Source organism: Eucalyptus grandis, chromosome 9, assembly GCF_016545825.1.
Source record: "Eucalyptus grandis isolate ANBG69807.140 chromosome 9, ASM1654582v1, whole genome shotgun sequence".
Taxonomy (NCBI): Eukaryota; Viridiplantae; Streptophyta; class Magnoliopsida; order Myrtales; family Myrtaceae; genus Eucalyptus; species Eucalyptus grandis.
In genome coordinates, this window is record NC_052620.1 from 25,430,687 (window position 1) to 25,448,177 (window position 17,491).

Sequence of the window (17,491 nt, forward strand, 5' to 3'; positions counted from 1 at the left end):
TTCATTAAGAAATTTGTGGCATCATTACCAACTATTCTTTCTAATTCTAACACTCACCTGGCTTCATTGTAGCTTTTATTTGAAGAGCGGGCGTTTGGACCACGCCTCTACAGTTTTCTCTTGAAGGAAGGAATCACTAGTTATCTAGGCGCTTTTCATCACTTGGACATGATAATTGGTTACGGGGTCCTAGAATAGAAACCTCTGCAATGCTTGTCCGAAAGTATTTCATACGCTCTTGTTTCCCCGTCTTCCACCCGCGAGTTCTTCCCTCGAGATTGACTGATGAGATGGTCCCGAGTCCCGAGTCTTCAACCCTCGTCTTGATCTCGAACACGTTGCGATCCACGAAGGAACCACGGGGTCCAGAACCGAGATGGACGACCCAAGTCAAATAGCGGGGCAGGGAAAACCATGTGGAAGCCCCAACGTTGACTAACAATTATATCGACCGCGAATTTCTCCCTGTCCTATTAAATATTCCGCCAACGCCACCGCCACCGCCACGGCCGATAAGCTTGACTTTCGAGTCAAAGAAATGGGGACCGAGTCAAAGTATGTAATGGGCACGTGCTGCGCACCACTAATGGAAGTACGCGTTCTTGAAATGATACCGTCAATGTACGAAACGCACTATCGGGTAGTGTTGAGCTGTCGAGAAGAAGAAAGGACAGTAACAGATCCGCTTCAGTTGCGTATTGCTATGCCACGTGATGATGCTGAACCCCCTTGGCATCTTCAGCAAGATCCCTGTATAAGATCTCGTCCGATCAGCCTTCGGACTATCGGGACGGGCAACGTGGAGAATGGAGAGAGACTTGAAATCAAAGAAATCAATTCAAAGGCTTTCGGGCTTATGTTCGGTGCATGTTTTTTTATATTTGTTTCAATCTTCAGTCACTCCATCGTCGACTTTGTCATTTACTGCCGCCATCGTCAGCCAAGCCACCACCATCAGCTGACGACCCACATCAACCCCATGAAACACTGGTCAGTCGGGTTTTTTCAAGGAATCAAGAATGCTTTCTTCATGTTGTCGAAAGATCCCTGACCAGAATAAAGAACGAAGTTCTTGAAAGATCACACCGGCACAGCTTCCCAATGGGAAGATAGTTGCTTGGGTAAATAAATGAGACGGAAGCTCCATTCAAGAGATAAAGACTCCATAAGTTTGAAGGCTCTGTTAATATAATGTTATCAGTAAACCATCTGGTCGACTAAAAGTGGCTAAGACACTCATGCAGTGAATCACAGGCAAATGGATACCCGTTTCAAGACCATTGCAACACCTTAGCATAACACATCAACGATTAAATCGTCATTGATCGAATCAGGCAATGGAATTGTCTAGATGATGAAAACACACGCCGTAAAGTACAGGAGTGTTTGCTTTATCCTTTCCAACTTCCGCTGTAAAGACCGAGCAATGGTTTCTCCCTTTCTTCAACTCTCCTTTTCGCAGCCTCCCTTGCTTTTAGTGCTGCTTCTTCCTCCTTCGATATGGCTTTGGGCTTCTCGTGTTGTCTCTTCCTCTTATTAACAGCAAGAGAAGAGGCGGCTCCTTTAACTGATCTCATGGGATTCAAGGATTTCGAAACCACTGGCCCAGGCGCTGGTGCATTTTGTGGTTTAGCCATACCTCCTCCTGAATCTTGAGTTCCCTTCGAAGATGACGCCAATTTCCCAGAGATAGGTTTCCCACGTTTGGGATTCCCTGAAGTTTGGACCGCCTTGTATGCCTCTTCCTGTGGCACCCAATTTCCTGCCACATTAAAAAGCAAAGTTTAACATCAGTGATCCAAACATCACTCGTGGTTAACTTCTCTTCTTAAACTCCCCTTTTTTCCATAATTAAATTTTCCCTTAAAATTGATTCGGTACCTATAGATTCAGAATAATAGAAGCCTGATTTAGGATCGTAGTAAAGCCCAGTGCTCTGGCTATAGTAATACCCCGAACTGCTGTCATGCTCCCATTCTGCAAAAGTTTAGAGAGGATTTTGATTGGAAAAGCAACAGTATTGGAGAAAGATAGATATCCAGATAGGACTATTTCATGCTTGAAATATAAACATCAGATGAATGCCAAAGCTCAGAGAGATTCATTAAGAAATTCTTGAACTATAAATAGATTTAGGCTCTAGACATCACATGCTCCAATTGCCTATTAGGTTAGCATGAAATTGAAAATGCATACAAATGAAAATGCCAAACAACTCGATAGACACTTTAGTCAGTACACAAAATCAAGTCTGAAATAATGGAAAAGCATATGGCTGAAAGTGTGATCACATGTCTAGAAAATTATTGATCTGAAGCTATTCGTGCTAACTTGGCCTGCTAAGAAAACTGTGCCAATAATAGTCTAGCTTGTTTCCCGCTTGTTTAGTTAATGAGATAACCCTTAAAGGATCACAGTGACCTCACTTTTCGCTTTGTGGGATCAAACTTCAACAACAATGTGACAATGCTTTGATTTCAAGCTATGACAATAGAATCAAGGTATAGACAGAAACTTCTCTGTCAAAAGATTGCAAAGAACACCATGGCCCAGAAATGCTCTGAGAGCATGAATTCCTCTCAAAAGGTTGAAAAAAGTCCAAGGGCAGGGGCATTCCCCACAAAAAAAGTGAAAGTGATCTTTAAAAAAACATTTGATTCATTCCTGCAGCTCTCAAGTTCTCAATACTTACCCTCTTCACCGCCTGCTTGAACATCTAGTACACGGGCACTAGTCTCCCTAGCCTCCTGAAGATTTTCAACATCCTTCTGGTAGCTACGCTTCGCTTTCTAGCATGAATTATAAACAGCAGATATTATTATAATAAATCAAGAAAACATTTTCTATGCATGTCATACAGCTCCAGGAGCCATCTTATCTCAACTAATTTTTTGTTACATCACAGTGGAAGTGGAACGACACCTTTAAAAAGTAAGAGTTAACCCTTGACCTGACCACAGGCAAAGCATAACCTCTTTATATGCCGAGTGCGGAAGAGAAGTCTTACCAACCAATACTTACTGCTTCAATTTGTTCGATGGCGCGAGCTGCTTCCTTCTGCTCCTTATCCTTGGCAGCCTTCTCCTTCCTCATGTCATTGAGCTTCTTGGCCACATTATCCTTGTGTCGCTGACCAAGTTCATGGTTTCTAATGGTAGATGGATTGTTTGATAGGAAGATTTTGCAGAAGTCGCACCATTTATTACCCTGGCTCACCCAATACTGGAAAAGAAAAGGAACGGAAAGAATGAATTCCCAAGATATAAAGATACCGAACAATCTGTTGCGAGATGAGGTATCCATAATTGTCTAGTTGAACGTGAGAAGTACAAAAACACATTAATACTTCAACCATCAGAAAGAATCGTGGCCATGAAAATACAGTCACAAGAATTCCAACAGATAAAAGAGGAGTTAGCCCAGATTGTGTCAGAACCAGATCCTAAAATTTGGACATGTTCCCTAATACGTAATTCATTCGGAAGAAAATGTGTCTATGAAGCGCCCAAGGGCAGTCAAAATACTTCAACCATCAGAAAGAATCGTGGCCATGAAAATATCAGAAGACAACGGGTCGAGTGAACTTGGATATCGAACGGAATTAGAATGTGAAAGAGAAATCCCATCCATGGCCCGGGAACCAGAGCTCATTTATTCTCTCTAGACTTGAAGGGAAGGAACGTGTAAGCTGATGACTTATAGAATAATTAAACTCTTCTGATTTATCATGAATCCGTAATGCATTACAACACCGGACACGGACCCACCGCTACTCTTCCGATTCAATTCACTCATAGTTAGTCGATGATACCTAAATGGCTACAACGACGGGCAGTTTCGTTCCGTCGACGAACAGATTCTATGACGCAATCGGCAAGCGAGTCATTAACAGGCCATATCGTAATCCAAAAAAATCATAACTTCCAGCTGAACCGCACATCGTTGTCCCGTAGAAGAAACCAAAGGGCTAAGAATTTCAATATTACCTCAGTCATGGCTGCGAATCGGGGTTTCTTGGCTTCCCGGTGGATGCAAAAGGGGCGAAATTGCAAGAATTAGTGAATCGCTTGATGAATTTGAGACGATGCTACAAAAAGTTGCTGAATCCGGAATCTGGAAAAGTAAGATTGTTTGAGAGCCCTAGTCGAAGGCGGGCGAGGTTTGCGATTTCTACGGGGTCTTCCACGGGCACGCCGGGGGGGGGGTGGGCGGGCGTGGACGGCGAAGCGTGGAGCGAGAGGCTTGCACCGGGCACCGGGGGTGGCGGAGGAGGCGGAGGGCCGTGACCGGGAGTCGGAGGGAGATGGACTGGGACTTGGGAGGGACGTTGGTGGGGTCGACGGCGGTGGTGGAGGGAGGTGGCGAATTGCGGGGACTCGGGGGCGGTGTCGTGTAGGGGAGGGGTTGCTATGGCCTTGACTGATGACCGTAAGGGACATATATACATATACACAACATATATATGGCAGGTAACAGGTTTTATTTTGGGCCCTATTTTCTTTTTTCTTATCGATTTTACTCTACTTCTACTCTAACATCACTTTTATCGTATCTTCTTAAAACATATAAGAGTCAAAATCCACACCTTTCTTATGGAGGTATAAGTAATCTTACTTTGGCAAAAATTGATATTTTCCAAGATGATTATCCTTTGGGAATTATATATTGTAAAGGTAATGAATTACGTTAGGTAATACTTGATACATCTTTATTAATAATCTTTATATGACTACAAAGAATGACAAACTTTCGCAAAAATTGATATTTTCCAAGATGATTATCCTTTGGGAATTATATATTGTAAAGGTAATGAATTACATTACAATGAATACTTGATACAGATTTATTAATAATCTTTATATGACTACAAAGAATGACAATCTCGTTTTATAATATGAATGAACAAATTTCATGATACAACCAAGTTATTAATAGGTCATATTATGAAAAATCTTTAATTTCATGCTAAATCCAAGATCATTGCTAGGCAATGAAGTTTCTTGGCCTCCCGGATGAATGTTAAAAGGGGGAGGTTGTAAGAAATTATAAATCGCATTGATATACTTGAATGATGTGATGAACACTTATTGAATTCAAAAAAGCATGATTATTTTAAGAGTTCTAGATGAAATTTGACCTATTTTATCACTTGTTGTGAGAAAGGTTGATCGTGTGCGTTTGCTCTTTATTGTGGTATCATAAGCAATTGAAAGCTATTATGATGTCATTTGAGGAAAGATCCACTTAGGCTCCGCATGCAAACGTTTCTTTTCTCATGGTTTCTGTTCTTTTGTTCCCCTAACAAAAAAAGAACAAAACCCGTTTTAACGCCACATTGTTTTTGTTCCCGAATGGTTTGGGAATAGAAAGAAGCAAAAAAAGTTATTTCTTCTTCAACAATTTCTAGAAATAAATGTTCGATTTTCTTTTTAATTTTCTTTTATTTCCTTTTCTTGTCGTGACCACCGTCAATCGCCCGGAGCCACCGCCGCCGCCGCCGTCGCCGCCGCCCAATGGCCGGCGGCGGCCGGCGGTCGTCGGCGGTGATGGGCCGTGAGCGGAGCTTGGACGTGAAGGATGGCGGCGGTCGTGCGGCGGCGATCGGCGAGCGGGCGGCGGCAACCGGCGGCCGGGCGGCGGCGGCGGCGATCGGCCGCAATCCATTAAAAAATGAATAAATACAAAAAAAAAAAAAAAAAATTGTTGCGTTATCAAACGCATTTCTATTCTTTTTCTATTCCAAGAGTAGAAATTTTGTGTCGTTATCAAACGGGTTCTTTTACTCGAAATTATTCCCCTGAGCAAAAATAAAAAGAACCATTTCTAAAAAAAAACTCTTCCCTAACAGAAGTGTTTGCATACGCAGCCTTATTTTGCTGACAATTACAAACCAACTGAAAAGCTGGAAATGCTCAATAAGGTTGAAGTACAACAAAAAAAAGGATTGGAGGACATGACCGTTGAGAAAGAGACCTTGGTCAAAGAGAGAGGCTGCTCTGAAAAAAGATTGAAGAGGGAGACCAAATTAACAGAGACTTGAGAAACTTGATTTATTATAAAAGGGATTCAAAAACCAGCTCTGGAGCTGCATCTAGAATTCGCGAAAGGCCACGTTTCAGGTATGAAAGACCATCAAGAATTAGCAGAACGGAAAATTGCAAATCCACTCCCTAGAAGTTACCTTGGAAGAGAACTAGGTCTCTAGCTTCTAAAACGTCCGAGCTTTCCTCATGACATTGAGAATGCGCACGAGCGAATTCAAGACAACATCCGTAATTCGGCAGAAAAGAAGATAACTGTGGATGGAAAGAAAGGGTCTTTTGGCTCTGACAGAAGTTCATCAACATCAAGTACGTCAGAATGATTCATCAACTTTGGAAGACTGCCAAGCACAAATAAACTGGAATTACTTGAAATACTGCAGACGAGTTTTTTTTTATTTTTTATTTATTTTTAGTGCAGACGAGTTGATGGAGAGGAAAACAACTGACTGAGAAAAACATACGGTTAAAAGCCGAAGCTGCAGAATTTGAAGAAATGTCAAAAGCCGGAGAAGTTGAAATTTCGGCTTCGGGGATAGTGAAAAGGAGTCACTCTCTAGGAAGAAGGATTTAATTTCATAGTTTGGAATCTTTACAAGCCCAAAAAGGTTTAAATTGGACGGACGAATTGTTTCGTACGTCGAGGGAGGATCTGGCCGAGTCTCTAAGATAATGGATCAGGTTGACGCGGTGCACATTGAACTTGGATTTTTAGGAAATCAGAAAACCGAATTGGAGCTGCAGCTTGAGAAATGTCTGAAGAGCTTTCAAGGAAAAATGGTTCGAACAAAAAGCTTGAAGTTTGAATTGTTCATGAGCCAAATCGAATGATTTAATGGGGTGAATTGTAAACTGGATAACACGTCTGAGCGGATTGAACCACGAAAGCCTGTGAAGTTGGATTAGTAAAGAAAATGGGAAATTTTCCAAAAAATAAAATTTAACTTAAACATACTTTCTCAAAAAAGCCTCAAAATGATGCCCGTCTCAAATGACTCTTCAAATCGAACCAATATGATCCAAATGACCCCTGCCTCACTACTAGCATAGAAGACACATTCCAATGACTAGGAACGTCAAAAACCGAACGGAAAACTGAACCAAACCAAAAAATTCGATTTTTTTGATTCGGTTCTCATTCGATTTGGATAATATTAAAAACCAATATCTTTTTAACCGGTTCGGTTAATTAAATCAAATCGATAAAATTTAAAATTTTAATTTTCGCTCTTTTCTTTCTTTGTTAATTTCAAAAGCAAATATACACGTTTAAGCTTGAAGTCCCCTGTTAAAAATTCAGTTTCATGTCTACAAGACAAAAAGGCTTATAATTTTTTACATTACTAATAAAAATGGGAAAAATTGTCCAAAGAATTATAAACTTATTTTACTATTGTCAATTTAGTTATAAACATTTCAACTTTATCAATTGAATCTTAAATAATTGAGTTCATTTAGTCAATTTTGATAGAAATTTGTTGACTTGGTTGTTGATACTAACATGGACAAATTTTATTGATTTTTTTTTATATATTTTTTCAAAATTTTAAGCTATTTTGTTATGTTTTAAATTTTTTTTTTTTTCTCTTTTGTTTTTATTTACTTCTTTTTTTTTTTTTTTTTTTTTTTTTTTTTTTTTTTTTCGTTGGCCGATTGTCAAGCCTTCAAAGCAATTGGCCGATGCCATGATCGGCAAGGGTCGGCCTTACCTAGTTCGGTGAGGTCGAGCCTCACCAACGGTTGGTGAGGGCCGGCCTCACGGGCTTTAAGCGAGGTCGCCCTTCGAGATCCGGCACCTCATGGGCCTTGAGTGAGCCTTGCTTGCGAGTAGCAAGCAGATCCCGATGAGGGCAACCTTGCCAGAGGCCAGTGAGGCCAACCCTCACCAATAGTGGCCTCTAGCTGGTTGTTAAAGGCCGAACAACTTGCTAGAGGAAGATAAGGGAAAATATAAAAGAAAAATATAAATTAAAATATAAAAAATAATTAAAAAGTCAAAAAATAATAAATTTTATCCACATCAATATTGGTTATGCCACGTAAAATGATTAATGTCCATACCAAGTGAATTCCAGCCAATTCTTAATTGGCAAAATGTTGAAAGATTTAAAAATCAATTAGTAAAATTGAAATGTTTAGAACTGAATTGGTAAAATATAATAGGTTTAGGACATTTTAGACAATTTTCCTTATAAAAATGTCACTATCACAATGCCGAGACAATCAATGAAATGTTCATTTGCTTGGGCTCTAACATTAGTTTCACTAATTTTAGACTGCTCCACCATTTTCATAATTTGTACATTCACAATTAGTAAATTACGATAGTATCAAATTTATTCATCTTTTTTGTAATTAAAATTAATGTATTGGTGCCATTGATATTTCTAATTATATCCACAAAGATATGCAAGACCAATTCTTCTCCAGGCCTATTATGCGAATTCATAATCCAAAGTATGCAAACATGGATTGTGTCCTTGCGCCTTCATTATCTAATACATGTATTGTACACCTAATATGTTACATTAGATTTCATGCAAAAAATAAGGATTTGGTGTCTTTTAAAGTGATTAAAAAATTAAGTAAAATGCTAATAATAAGGTAATTGAATCGCTATGGAATTTAATATTGCATTTTATTTATTTCCACATGGTAACATTCACAAAATTGTTTTCATTTAGAAAAGTAATAGTGGTATACTTAATTTATTTTTGCACCTAATTAAAATAAATGAAATTCTTATGAAAATCAATGAAGATTTTATCCTAGTGGGCAAAAGACAATTGATTGGAAAATTAATCTTATAATATATAATAGCCAAAAAAAAAAAAAAAAACCAAAAACCAAAAATAAAAGTGAAAACCAAAATATGAACTGAACCGAACCGAATTGAATCGGGTTTCCGTTTGGTTTCAAATCAAATCAGATTTTGGTTTAGTTAAATGAATTTCCTTATCACTTCCGTTTAATGAATCGAACCAAACCGAACCGAACCACTTACACCCCTACTGGTTAAGTAGCACCGACACTGACATGCAATACGTGATATAGCATGGTGACACGGCAACATTTCATGTTTCAAGAAATAGAGAATTCGACACGTTGGAACACGTTGTATATATTTTGATATATACATAATAAATTATCACTTTAATATTAATAAAAAAAAAGCCTAGAATGAATTTACAATAAAACCATTAATCCACAACTTATTAATATTATTCATTGTTTCAATTTGATGAATTCAACTCCATTACAATAATTCATAAAATTTGGAGAAAAAAAAAAGCAATTCACATTTTGAACTCGCGTGTCAAACGTGTTGAAAGAGCAAAGAAAAAAACTTGGGGGCGTGAATTGTGTATTGCGAGAAATAAGAATCAGAATAGAAGAGAAGACCATATATATATATATATATATTATTTCCCCATTTAATAATTTTATTACTATTCTTATTTTTTCATATATATTCATTTTACCCTCATTTATTAAAAATTTTAAAAATTAATTTCGTGTGGGGGTTTATGTGGCGGAGGAATTAGGATTTGGGAATTTTAAAGATTTTGTTTTAGTTTTTCTTTTGGGGGGGTGTTGGTGTTGGTTTTAATTGGGATGAAATGAATTTTCAGGAAAAATAAGGAACACGTGATCGGCACGTGGCCGTCGCGAGATACTTTTCTTCGTCGGCAGTAAGATAACGGGTCGTTTGAAATACGACGGTCCAATTTGGAAATTATTTGGGATAAATATTACTCGGAGAATCGTTTTTGAAAAAAATGCGTTCAATCTGGGACGCATCTCGTAGTTTTTCGAAAGAAAAAAAAATAGAAAAATAGAAAAAAAAGAGCTATCAAGGTGGGAGCGGGAGGCCCGTCCCGGGTCGGCCGTTCTTTAGCGCCGAATCGACCCGTCATCGAGAAAACATGAGAAAAAGCCTGCTGCCGTGCCCCCGGAGATCGCGAACGATAACCGCCGCGGTGCCGCCGCCCCCGCCCGCGGTGCCGCCGCCACAGCTATGTGACCGACGACCTCCTCGCCCCCATTTCAAAACCCTAGTCGAGCACCAGGATCAGTCGCAGAGCTCGAGAGACATGGATCAGTCGCTGCTGCTGGTGCTCTCCAACCTGCTCCACCTCCACAACCACCTCGACCCCACCACCTCCCTCCTCTCCACCACCTCCTCCTCCGCCGCCACCCCCTCCGCCAGCTCCCCGACCTCCCTCCTCTCCTCCTCCTCCGCCGCCCCGCTCCTCTTCTTCACCATCGCCTCCGTGCTCTCCTACGTCGCCTCCTCCTCCGCCGCCTCCGCAAACCCTAAGTCCAAGGGTAACCCTAATTCCGGTCCCTCGAAGGCCGGCCCGCCGTCCCCGTCCTCCGACTTCTCCGTCGCCGCCTTCCGCGCCCTCTCCACCGAGCACATCTGGTCCCTGGAGCCCCCGCTCCGCGACGCGCGGTGGCGCTCGCTGTTCGGCCTTTCGTACCCGGTCTTCACCACCGTCGTCGACAAGCTCCGCCCCTTCATCGCCGCCTCCAACCTCTCCCTCCCCTCCGATTACGCCGTCGCCATGGTCCTCTCCCGCCTCGCCCACGGCCATTCCGCGAAGGCGGTGGCGTCCCGCTGCTCCCTCGACCCGTTCCTCGTCTCCAAGATCACTAACATGGTCACGCGCCTCTTGGCGACGAAGCTGTACCCGGAATTTATCAAAATCCCGGTCAGCCGCCGCAGATTGGTCGAGGCGACTCAGGCCTTTGAAGAGCTCACCGCTTTGCCCAACGTTTGCGGGGCTGTTGATGGGAGCGCCATCAAGCTTCACCGACTTCCGCGAGACCGGGTTTCTTCAAGTTCTTATAGATGCAAATATGGTTATGATTCGGTTTTGCTACAGGTCGTGGCTGATCACAAGAAGATTTTCTGGGATGTTTGTGTTAAGGCACCTGGTGCGACTGAGGATGCTACTCATTTTAGAGATAGTTTGTTGTACAATAGGCTCACTTCAGGGGATATAGTCTGGGATAAGGTGATAAATATAAGGGGTCATCATGTTAGACCTTATATAGTTGGGGATTGGTGTTATCCCTTGATGTCTTTTATGATGACTCCCTTTAATTCGAAAGGGACGGGCACTCCGGCTCAGAATTTGTTCGATGGGATGCTGATGAAAGGGCGGTCTATGGTGGTGGAAGCCATTAGACTTCTGAAAGGGAGGTGGAGGATTCTTCAGGACTTGAATGTGGGTCTCAATCACGCACCACAGACTATTGTTGCTTGTTGCGTGTTGCATAATTTGTGTCAGATTGCTAGAGAACCGGAGCCGGATACTGCCAGGGAGCCTGATGAGATCGGTGCACCAGCTAGGGCGCTTGAAAGTGAGAAGTCGTTCTTCTATCATGGGCAAAACTTGAGGCAGGCGCTGGCCGATGAGTTACACCAGCGACTTTCGTCAAGATAAGGAGATCACTTGTCATCTTCTTTTGTGCTGCGAGAATAAGGTCTCTTAGTCCTATTAGCTTCAACCTGTTCCCGGTGATGGGTTTGTTTCTTACGTTTATTGACCTATCAGAGGGCATTAGAATATCTTTTGTGGAGAGTGGAACCTACATCTGGTGCAACCTCTTTGTATGTCGTTAGGATGCTGATGCTAACCTAGGAATGTACTTTAAAGATTGGTGATTGTATGTACTCTAGAATGCAGTAATTGCAACCATTTATCTGCACCTGAGAGTTCTTTCATCATTTTCAGAAGTTCTCTATGAGCTACTTGTTGACTTTTATGATGTTCTCTTACTGGCTAGAAAGAATGTTATTAGCTTCCCCCTTGTAAAGGAAAGGTTGTTGATGTGTTAAGTTGTTGTTAAATGCATGTGGTGAATAATAGTTTAGAATTTGGTCTTGGCAAAGTGGCCGTAATGATGATGCAAATATGGTATATTTCGCTTAGCCATTCCTACTTTGTCTGGGGTTGAATTAGCGATCGCTAGAGACTAGAGGTCTTAAGGGAAGGGAAGGCCATTTTTCCTCTTGCGGCCCTTTGGTTGTAATTGGAAGCATTTTATGGATTTGTGATATTTATTACATCTCCAGTTCTGCCTTGCTGGGTATTCATGAACTAATTATAGCTGGTCTCCTCGAGGATCTGGAATAGATGGAAGATTTATGTCCACAGAAAGCATTAAAAGGCTGTCTTTATTGCTCTCTGCTTGTCTCAGCAGGACCAACGAATGGGTTTTCACAGAAGCAGATCACTTATTTTGTGTGGAGATAGTTTCCTTTAAGACCCGTCTATGCCTTTCACTCCAACATCTTGGACACCTTGTTGAGCTGTTTACTTTGGCCAATTGGCCAAAATGGCTCATTTTTGCTATAACCTTCTTTTTGCAGTCTTAACAGGATGCCTAGCTTTCGTTTGTCGTGTGCATTTTAGTGCTATTGCCAAGTTTGGGAAAGGTTATGGACAGCAAAGATGACATTATCGAACGCATTCATCCTGGATACAGGGTAATATGGATCATAGCTTACTTAACCAAGGACTTTGTCGTCACCTGAAAAGATCATCTTCTAATGTGCCATTGATTTGTCATTGCAAACTCATGCATGGTAAATGCTAATAGTAGCATACACAAGGTGAGAATCTTCCAATGTGCCGCTGTAATCACATATTCACTCTTCAACTGTCATTGCATGCAATCCTCATTATTAGAAGCCTTCTCTGTAGAGCCATTCTAGAATATACACAAACATGGTTGTCTACCTTCTGCACGTGAGATCATATGCCTGTGAGCTGAGAAATTGACATTGCTCCCTTCCATCCCCGTAAAGCTGAAAAACAGGTAGCAAATATTTGCTTGCCTGAGGATATTGATAACAGTCCAGGATCCCATTCAAAATTTACGCATTACATAAACTTCCCCATCTAATTTTCTATGCCTAATAGGATTTCAAGAAATTTTTACAATCAGCATCTGCCTCAATGAAGAGCTCGTCAGTTATCTATGGGCAGCCGAACCGAACTAAAGAAGATAGTGTCCTTGCTTTCGCCGACAAAGGGCCTTTCTCAAGTTCCTCAAACATGAAAATTTTAAGAAATAACGCAGTCCACGGAGGATGAAGTACCTTTGGTAGAGCAATATTGTACTGTCTTTATAGGTCCAGTAGAAAGGGCAATTGAGACATCATGATTGGCCCATTCATTGTTTTGAAAGGTCTGGCTCACATGCGCCTGGATCTATCATGCAGAGCCATGATTCGTACCAATCAAATCATAAAAGTCCATGCCCATTGTGAACCAGTAGCCCTCTCTCTCTGTCAGCAATATCTCAATCTGCATAGCAGATTAGAACCACAAAGAGGAAGTTTACTCAACTCAACCATCGATCCAGCCACAACTAATGGAAACCCAAATTTTGTACCAGTGAATGGGGATGTTGTTCTGGTCATGGAAAGGTGGCCATTCCCTTGCATATTTTGAGGGTGAAGGATGTAGAAGTCACCTGTCTACTGAAAAACATGATTTTGATCAGCACAACTGCTACGCTGGGGAAGATCTGCAGAATCATTCTGACGCAATAAAAAGGGTAATTTAGAAGACATTATGATAACAAGAGATGATAAGCATGAGTCCAACAATATATGCACGTGACTCCTATGCTTCATGAATCACTAAACGATATTGTAGATCTGCTTCTCCATGAGCAGACACTGACAGAGCTAGGAGATGTCCAAAGGACATTGAGAAAATGGAACAGAGGAAAGATTCCATGGAACACTTCTCCACAATACTAAACATGAAGCTTCGCTGCTCTGCCACAAGGCATACCGCTTGTTGGTGATCACTTCAGAAAGTACATTAAACACTGCATTTGTAGTCCTTCCTTGTAATAATGTACATGCTTTCTCTAATGATCACTAATGAGTCAATTTTTAGATAAGAGTGTGCAATCAACAAAGTCTCCTTCAAATCGAACAATGAAGGAAACTTGCAGAAACTATTCATGAAGCTTTTTTCTCGCAAAGTCACAATCAAAGTCAGCAAATGAGAAACTTACAAAGTGCAAAACATGAAAATAAGTTCGGGAAGGATGTAAAATAAGGGATTTTTATAAAACAATTTTCACTTCAACTGTAGCTTGATGAGATTATGACAAATAGACAGAACAAGAACATGATCCTATCACGCTCATTTGGAACCAGAGTCCAGTGAATTTTACATCATACAGTCATGGATGGAAGAATATGCAGATTTATCAGAGAGGAATTTTAGACACGGTCAGACTGCAGAAACATTACTAATTTTTAGAACTCATTTGTTGATTTTTTGGTGACAGTATGTCAATAAATGGATCGGGTTTAACCAAAATCAAAATGAAATGCCAAAAGAGTATTGGAGAAGTGATAGTAGGTAGTTTCAAGACCAAGATGACTTTCATCCGCTTGGACTATGTGTCTGGGATTTTCTAGCGCAAGCTACTCACTCATTTCACTACAGCATCTAAACAACATACCCTAGAAGGAATCGAACTTACACGAGATGCCAGCTTCTTTTCTCACTGAATGCAACCGCTTGTGCAACATTTTCTTTTATGATCACAGCTAAAAATACAAATTTGACTTCTATGCTTCAAGAATCACTTCGTGAAAATTCTCTGATTCTCTGTGAGTAGATGCCAACAGAGCTAGGGGATGTATAAAGGACCATGAGGTAATGGAACAGAGGAAAGATTCCATGGTCCACTTGTCCAGAATTTTAAACATGAACCTTTGCTCCAAAATCATGGTCCTCTTCCACAATGCATACTGCTTGTTGGGGATTATCTCCCAGCAAATCATCCAGCATAGGCAGTTCTTCCACTATTCGGAAGGAGGCCATCCTTAGCCATTTCGGAAAGAACATTAAATACTGCATCCATATTCCCTTCCTTATGGTTGATATCAACAAGCACTTTAGCAACTTCTGCATCAGAAAGCTTGCAGCTCTTCATTGTATTGTGTATAACTTCACTCAACTTGTCATTCATCTCCCTCTCGTGAAGTGCTTTTATCAGGGCAGTGACAGTTACAGTATGAGGAACTAGGCCAGCCAGCATCATTTCTTTGTACAGATTGAATGCCTTTTGTATATTCCCACCTTTACAGTGCCCATGTATGATTACATTATAAACTGCTTCACTAGGCCTATGGTTCCTCTCAAGCATTGAATCTAGCACCTGATCTGCTTCCTTCATCAAACCCTTCATACAAAATCCCTTGAGAAGAGCCAATGCACTTTTAAAGTCAACATTAGTGCAAGTCTCTATAAGGGTATCGTAGGTAACATCACCCGGAACAGACTCATTGTAAAACAACTTGAGCAAAAGCCTCTTCGCTTCTCTGGTCCGAGCTTGTTTATTGAGTCCATTGATAAGAACGCTATAAGTAACCACATCTGGAAGAAAACCCTTTTGTATCATTTCGTCATGCAAATCAAAAGCAGTCTTAATATTTCCTTCTGCACATTGAGCGTCTATGAGGGTAGTGTAAGTAAACTCATCAGGAACCAGGCCCATCTGAGACATTTGTTGAAATAGTTCACAAGCTTCAGTCAATCTTCTTTGTCCGCAGAACCCCAAAATGAGTGATGTGTAAGTGATTGCATCTGGTTCTATGCCTCTCTCGATCATCTCTTGCTTCAATTCCAAAGCCCTCTCAAGATCTCCATGTTTGCAAAACCCAGATATGATGGTACTGTAACTGACCACATCTGGTGAAATCCCCTTATGCCCCATTTGTCGAATCAACCCTAAAGCCTCTTCCATTCTTCCCAGGAAACAGTGTCCATTAATTAGAGCATTATATGTCACTATCGTTGGTGAGAACCCCTTATGAGTCATCTCATCCAAGATCTTATATGCCTCTTTCAACAATCCCTGTTGAGAGAAGCCGTCGACTAACGTCGTGTACGTCATTTGATTAGGACAAAGCCCCCGAACATGCATTTGATCAAAAAACTCCATCGCTCTGTTCAAGTTCCTAGCTTTACACATACTATTTATCAAGGAAGTATAAGTGACAACATTTGGCGACAACCCGTTCCTCACCATTTCCGCATGCAACACAAGCGCCTGATGGAAGTTACCATCCTTGCAATAGCCATTTATGAGTGTATTATAGGTGACTTCATCAGGAACAAAACCCATTCTGCTCATCTCATTCAAAACCTCACTTGTCTCTTTCATTTGCCCTTCTCGGCACAGCCCATTAATGATCACATTATATGATATCACATTTGGTTCCAAACCCTTCAACGACATCGATCGTAACAACTCGTATGCTTCATCCATTCTTCCTGACTTACAATATGCATTGATCAATGTGTTATATGTAACCACGTTAGGCAGACAACCATGCTTCTCCATATCATGAAAGAAGTGCAATGCCATTTCCAAATTACCAGCCCCGCAAAAACCCCGCATCAGCACGTTGAAAGTAAACACGTTCGGCGAAACTCCACACTTGATCATATCGCCATACACCTCTTCGACTAATTTAACCGGTTGCCTACACCTAATCATGGCATCTAGGATCGAATTGTACGACAACACACCCGGCATGAAACCGTGCGACTTAGCGAAATTCACCATTCGCAGAGCTTTATCGGCCATATTGACATGCGAGTAAGACTTCGCCACCAGATCAAACACGGCGGAGCTAGAATTGCACTGATCGTGCGATTCTTTGAGGTAGGTGAAAACCAAATTACCGGTCTCATCATCGGTGCCGAGAGCGAGGTCCTCCGCGACCGCCTGGGCCGTTTTGTACAGCTTGAAGCGGGTCAAGATGTGAAGAGCGAGGCACTTGCACCGGGGGCCGAAGAACCCATGCGGTTTAGCCCAGCGGAGGAAATTCAGGACCGAAGTCCGGTCGTTCTGGCACTTGAGGAGCAGGTACGAAGCGGCTTGAGGAGTGAAGGCGGAGGAGAGGGAGTCGAGGTGACGAGGGTGGCGCCGGAGGAAGGTGAGCGCTTTCTCCGCGAGGACGGCGTCGGACGGCGAAGGAAGGGTAAGGGAGCGGACGGAGGACTTGGGGATTGAGAGTGGGCATTTGGGTTCTGCGAATTTCTTCTTCTTCTTCTTGCTCGAATCGGAGGGTTCTTGAGGGTTTAGCAGGGGCTGCTGCGGAGGTTGAAGACGGTGGAACCAGAATCTTGCGTCGTCCCCGTGAAGTCAGTAGCAATCCCCATTTATTACATCATCGTACAACGAAAGGAATGGCAAATTTAAGGTAAGTTTCATACAATTCCATATATTTCTCCCAAGTAATTTATATCCGTTTCATCCTGCAATACGTTTTAATTGTTTTGGTTAATTTTATGATTTATGTATTTCACAGAAAGATCATTTTGCTCGTTATTTTGATAACACAATATTATGTCTCAAATCCTTTACATGTCACATTAAGGTGAATATTTATACTG

The 17,491-nt window shown here is 41.4% G+C and overlaps 3 protein-coding genes across 3 annotated transcripts; 1 reads left to right on the top strand and 2 right to left on the bottom strand.

Annotated features, from left to right (window-relative positions):
• Nucleotides 1–1,142: 1,142 nt before the first annotated feature.
• On the bottom strand, nt 1,143–4,416 carry LOC104418755 (zinc finger protein ZOP1). The gene is made up of 5 exons (XM_010030192.3): nt 3,987–4,416; nt 3,022–3,222; nt 2,693–2,789; nt 1,882–1,977; nt 1,143–1,762 (listed from the first exon to the last, which is right to left on the bottom strand). Exons 1-5 carry the CDS (start codon nt 3,993–3,995, stop codon nt 1,392–1,394), a joined length of 774 nt encoding a protein of 257 aa, XP_010028494.2. The 5' UTR covers nt 3,996–4,416; the 3' UTR covers nt 1,143–1,391.
• A 5,494-nt stretch (nt 4,417–9,910) lies between these two features.
• LOC104418757 lies at nt 9,911–11,867 on the top strand. Its single transcript, XM_010030193.3, has one exon. It carries the CDS (start codon nt 9,968–9,970, stop codon nt 11,492–11,494), a length of 1,527 nt encoding a protein of 508 aa, XP_010028495.2. The 5' UTR covers nt 9,911–9,967; the 3' UTR covers nt 11,495–11,867.
• A 752-nt stretch (nt 11,868–12,619) lies between these two features.
• Nucleotides 12,620–17,240, bottom strand: LOC104418758 (pentatricopeptide repeat-containing protein At5g39710; the record flags this gene model as incomplete). Its single annotated transcript, XM_010030194.3, has 2 exons — nt 12,620–13,599; nt 14,565–17,240. A coding segment is annotated over one exon (2,376 nt), but the record flags the coding sequence as incomplete, so codon positions are not given.
• Nucleotides 17,241–17,491: the final 251 nt, after the last annotated feature.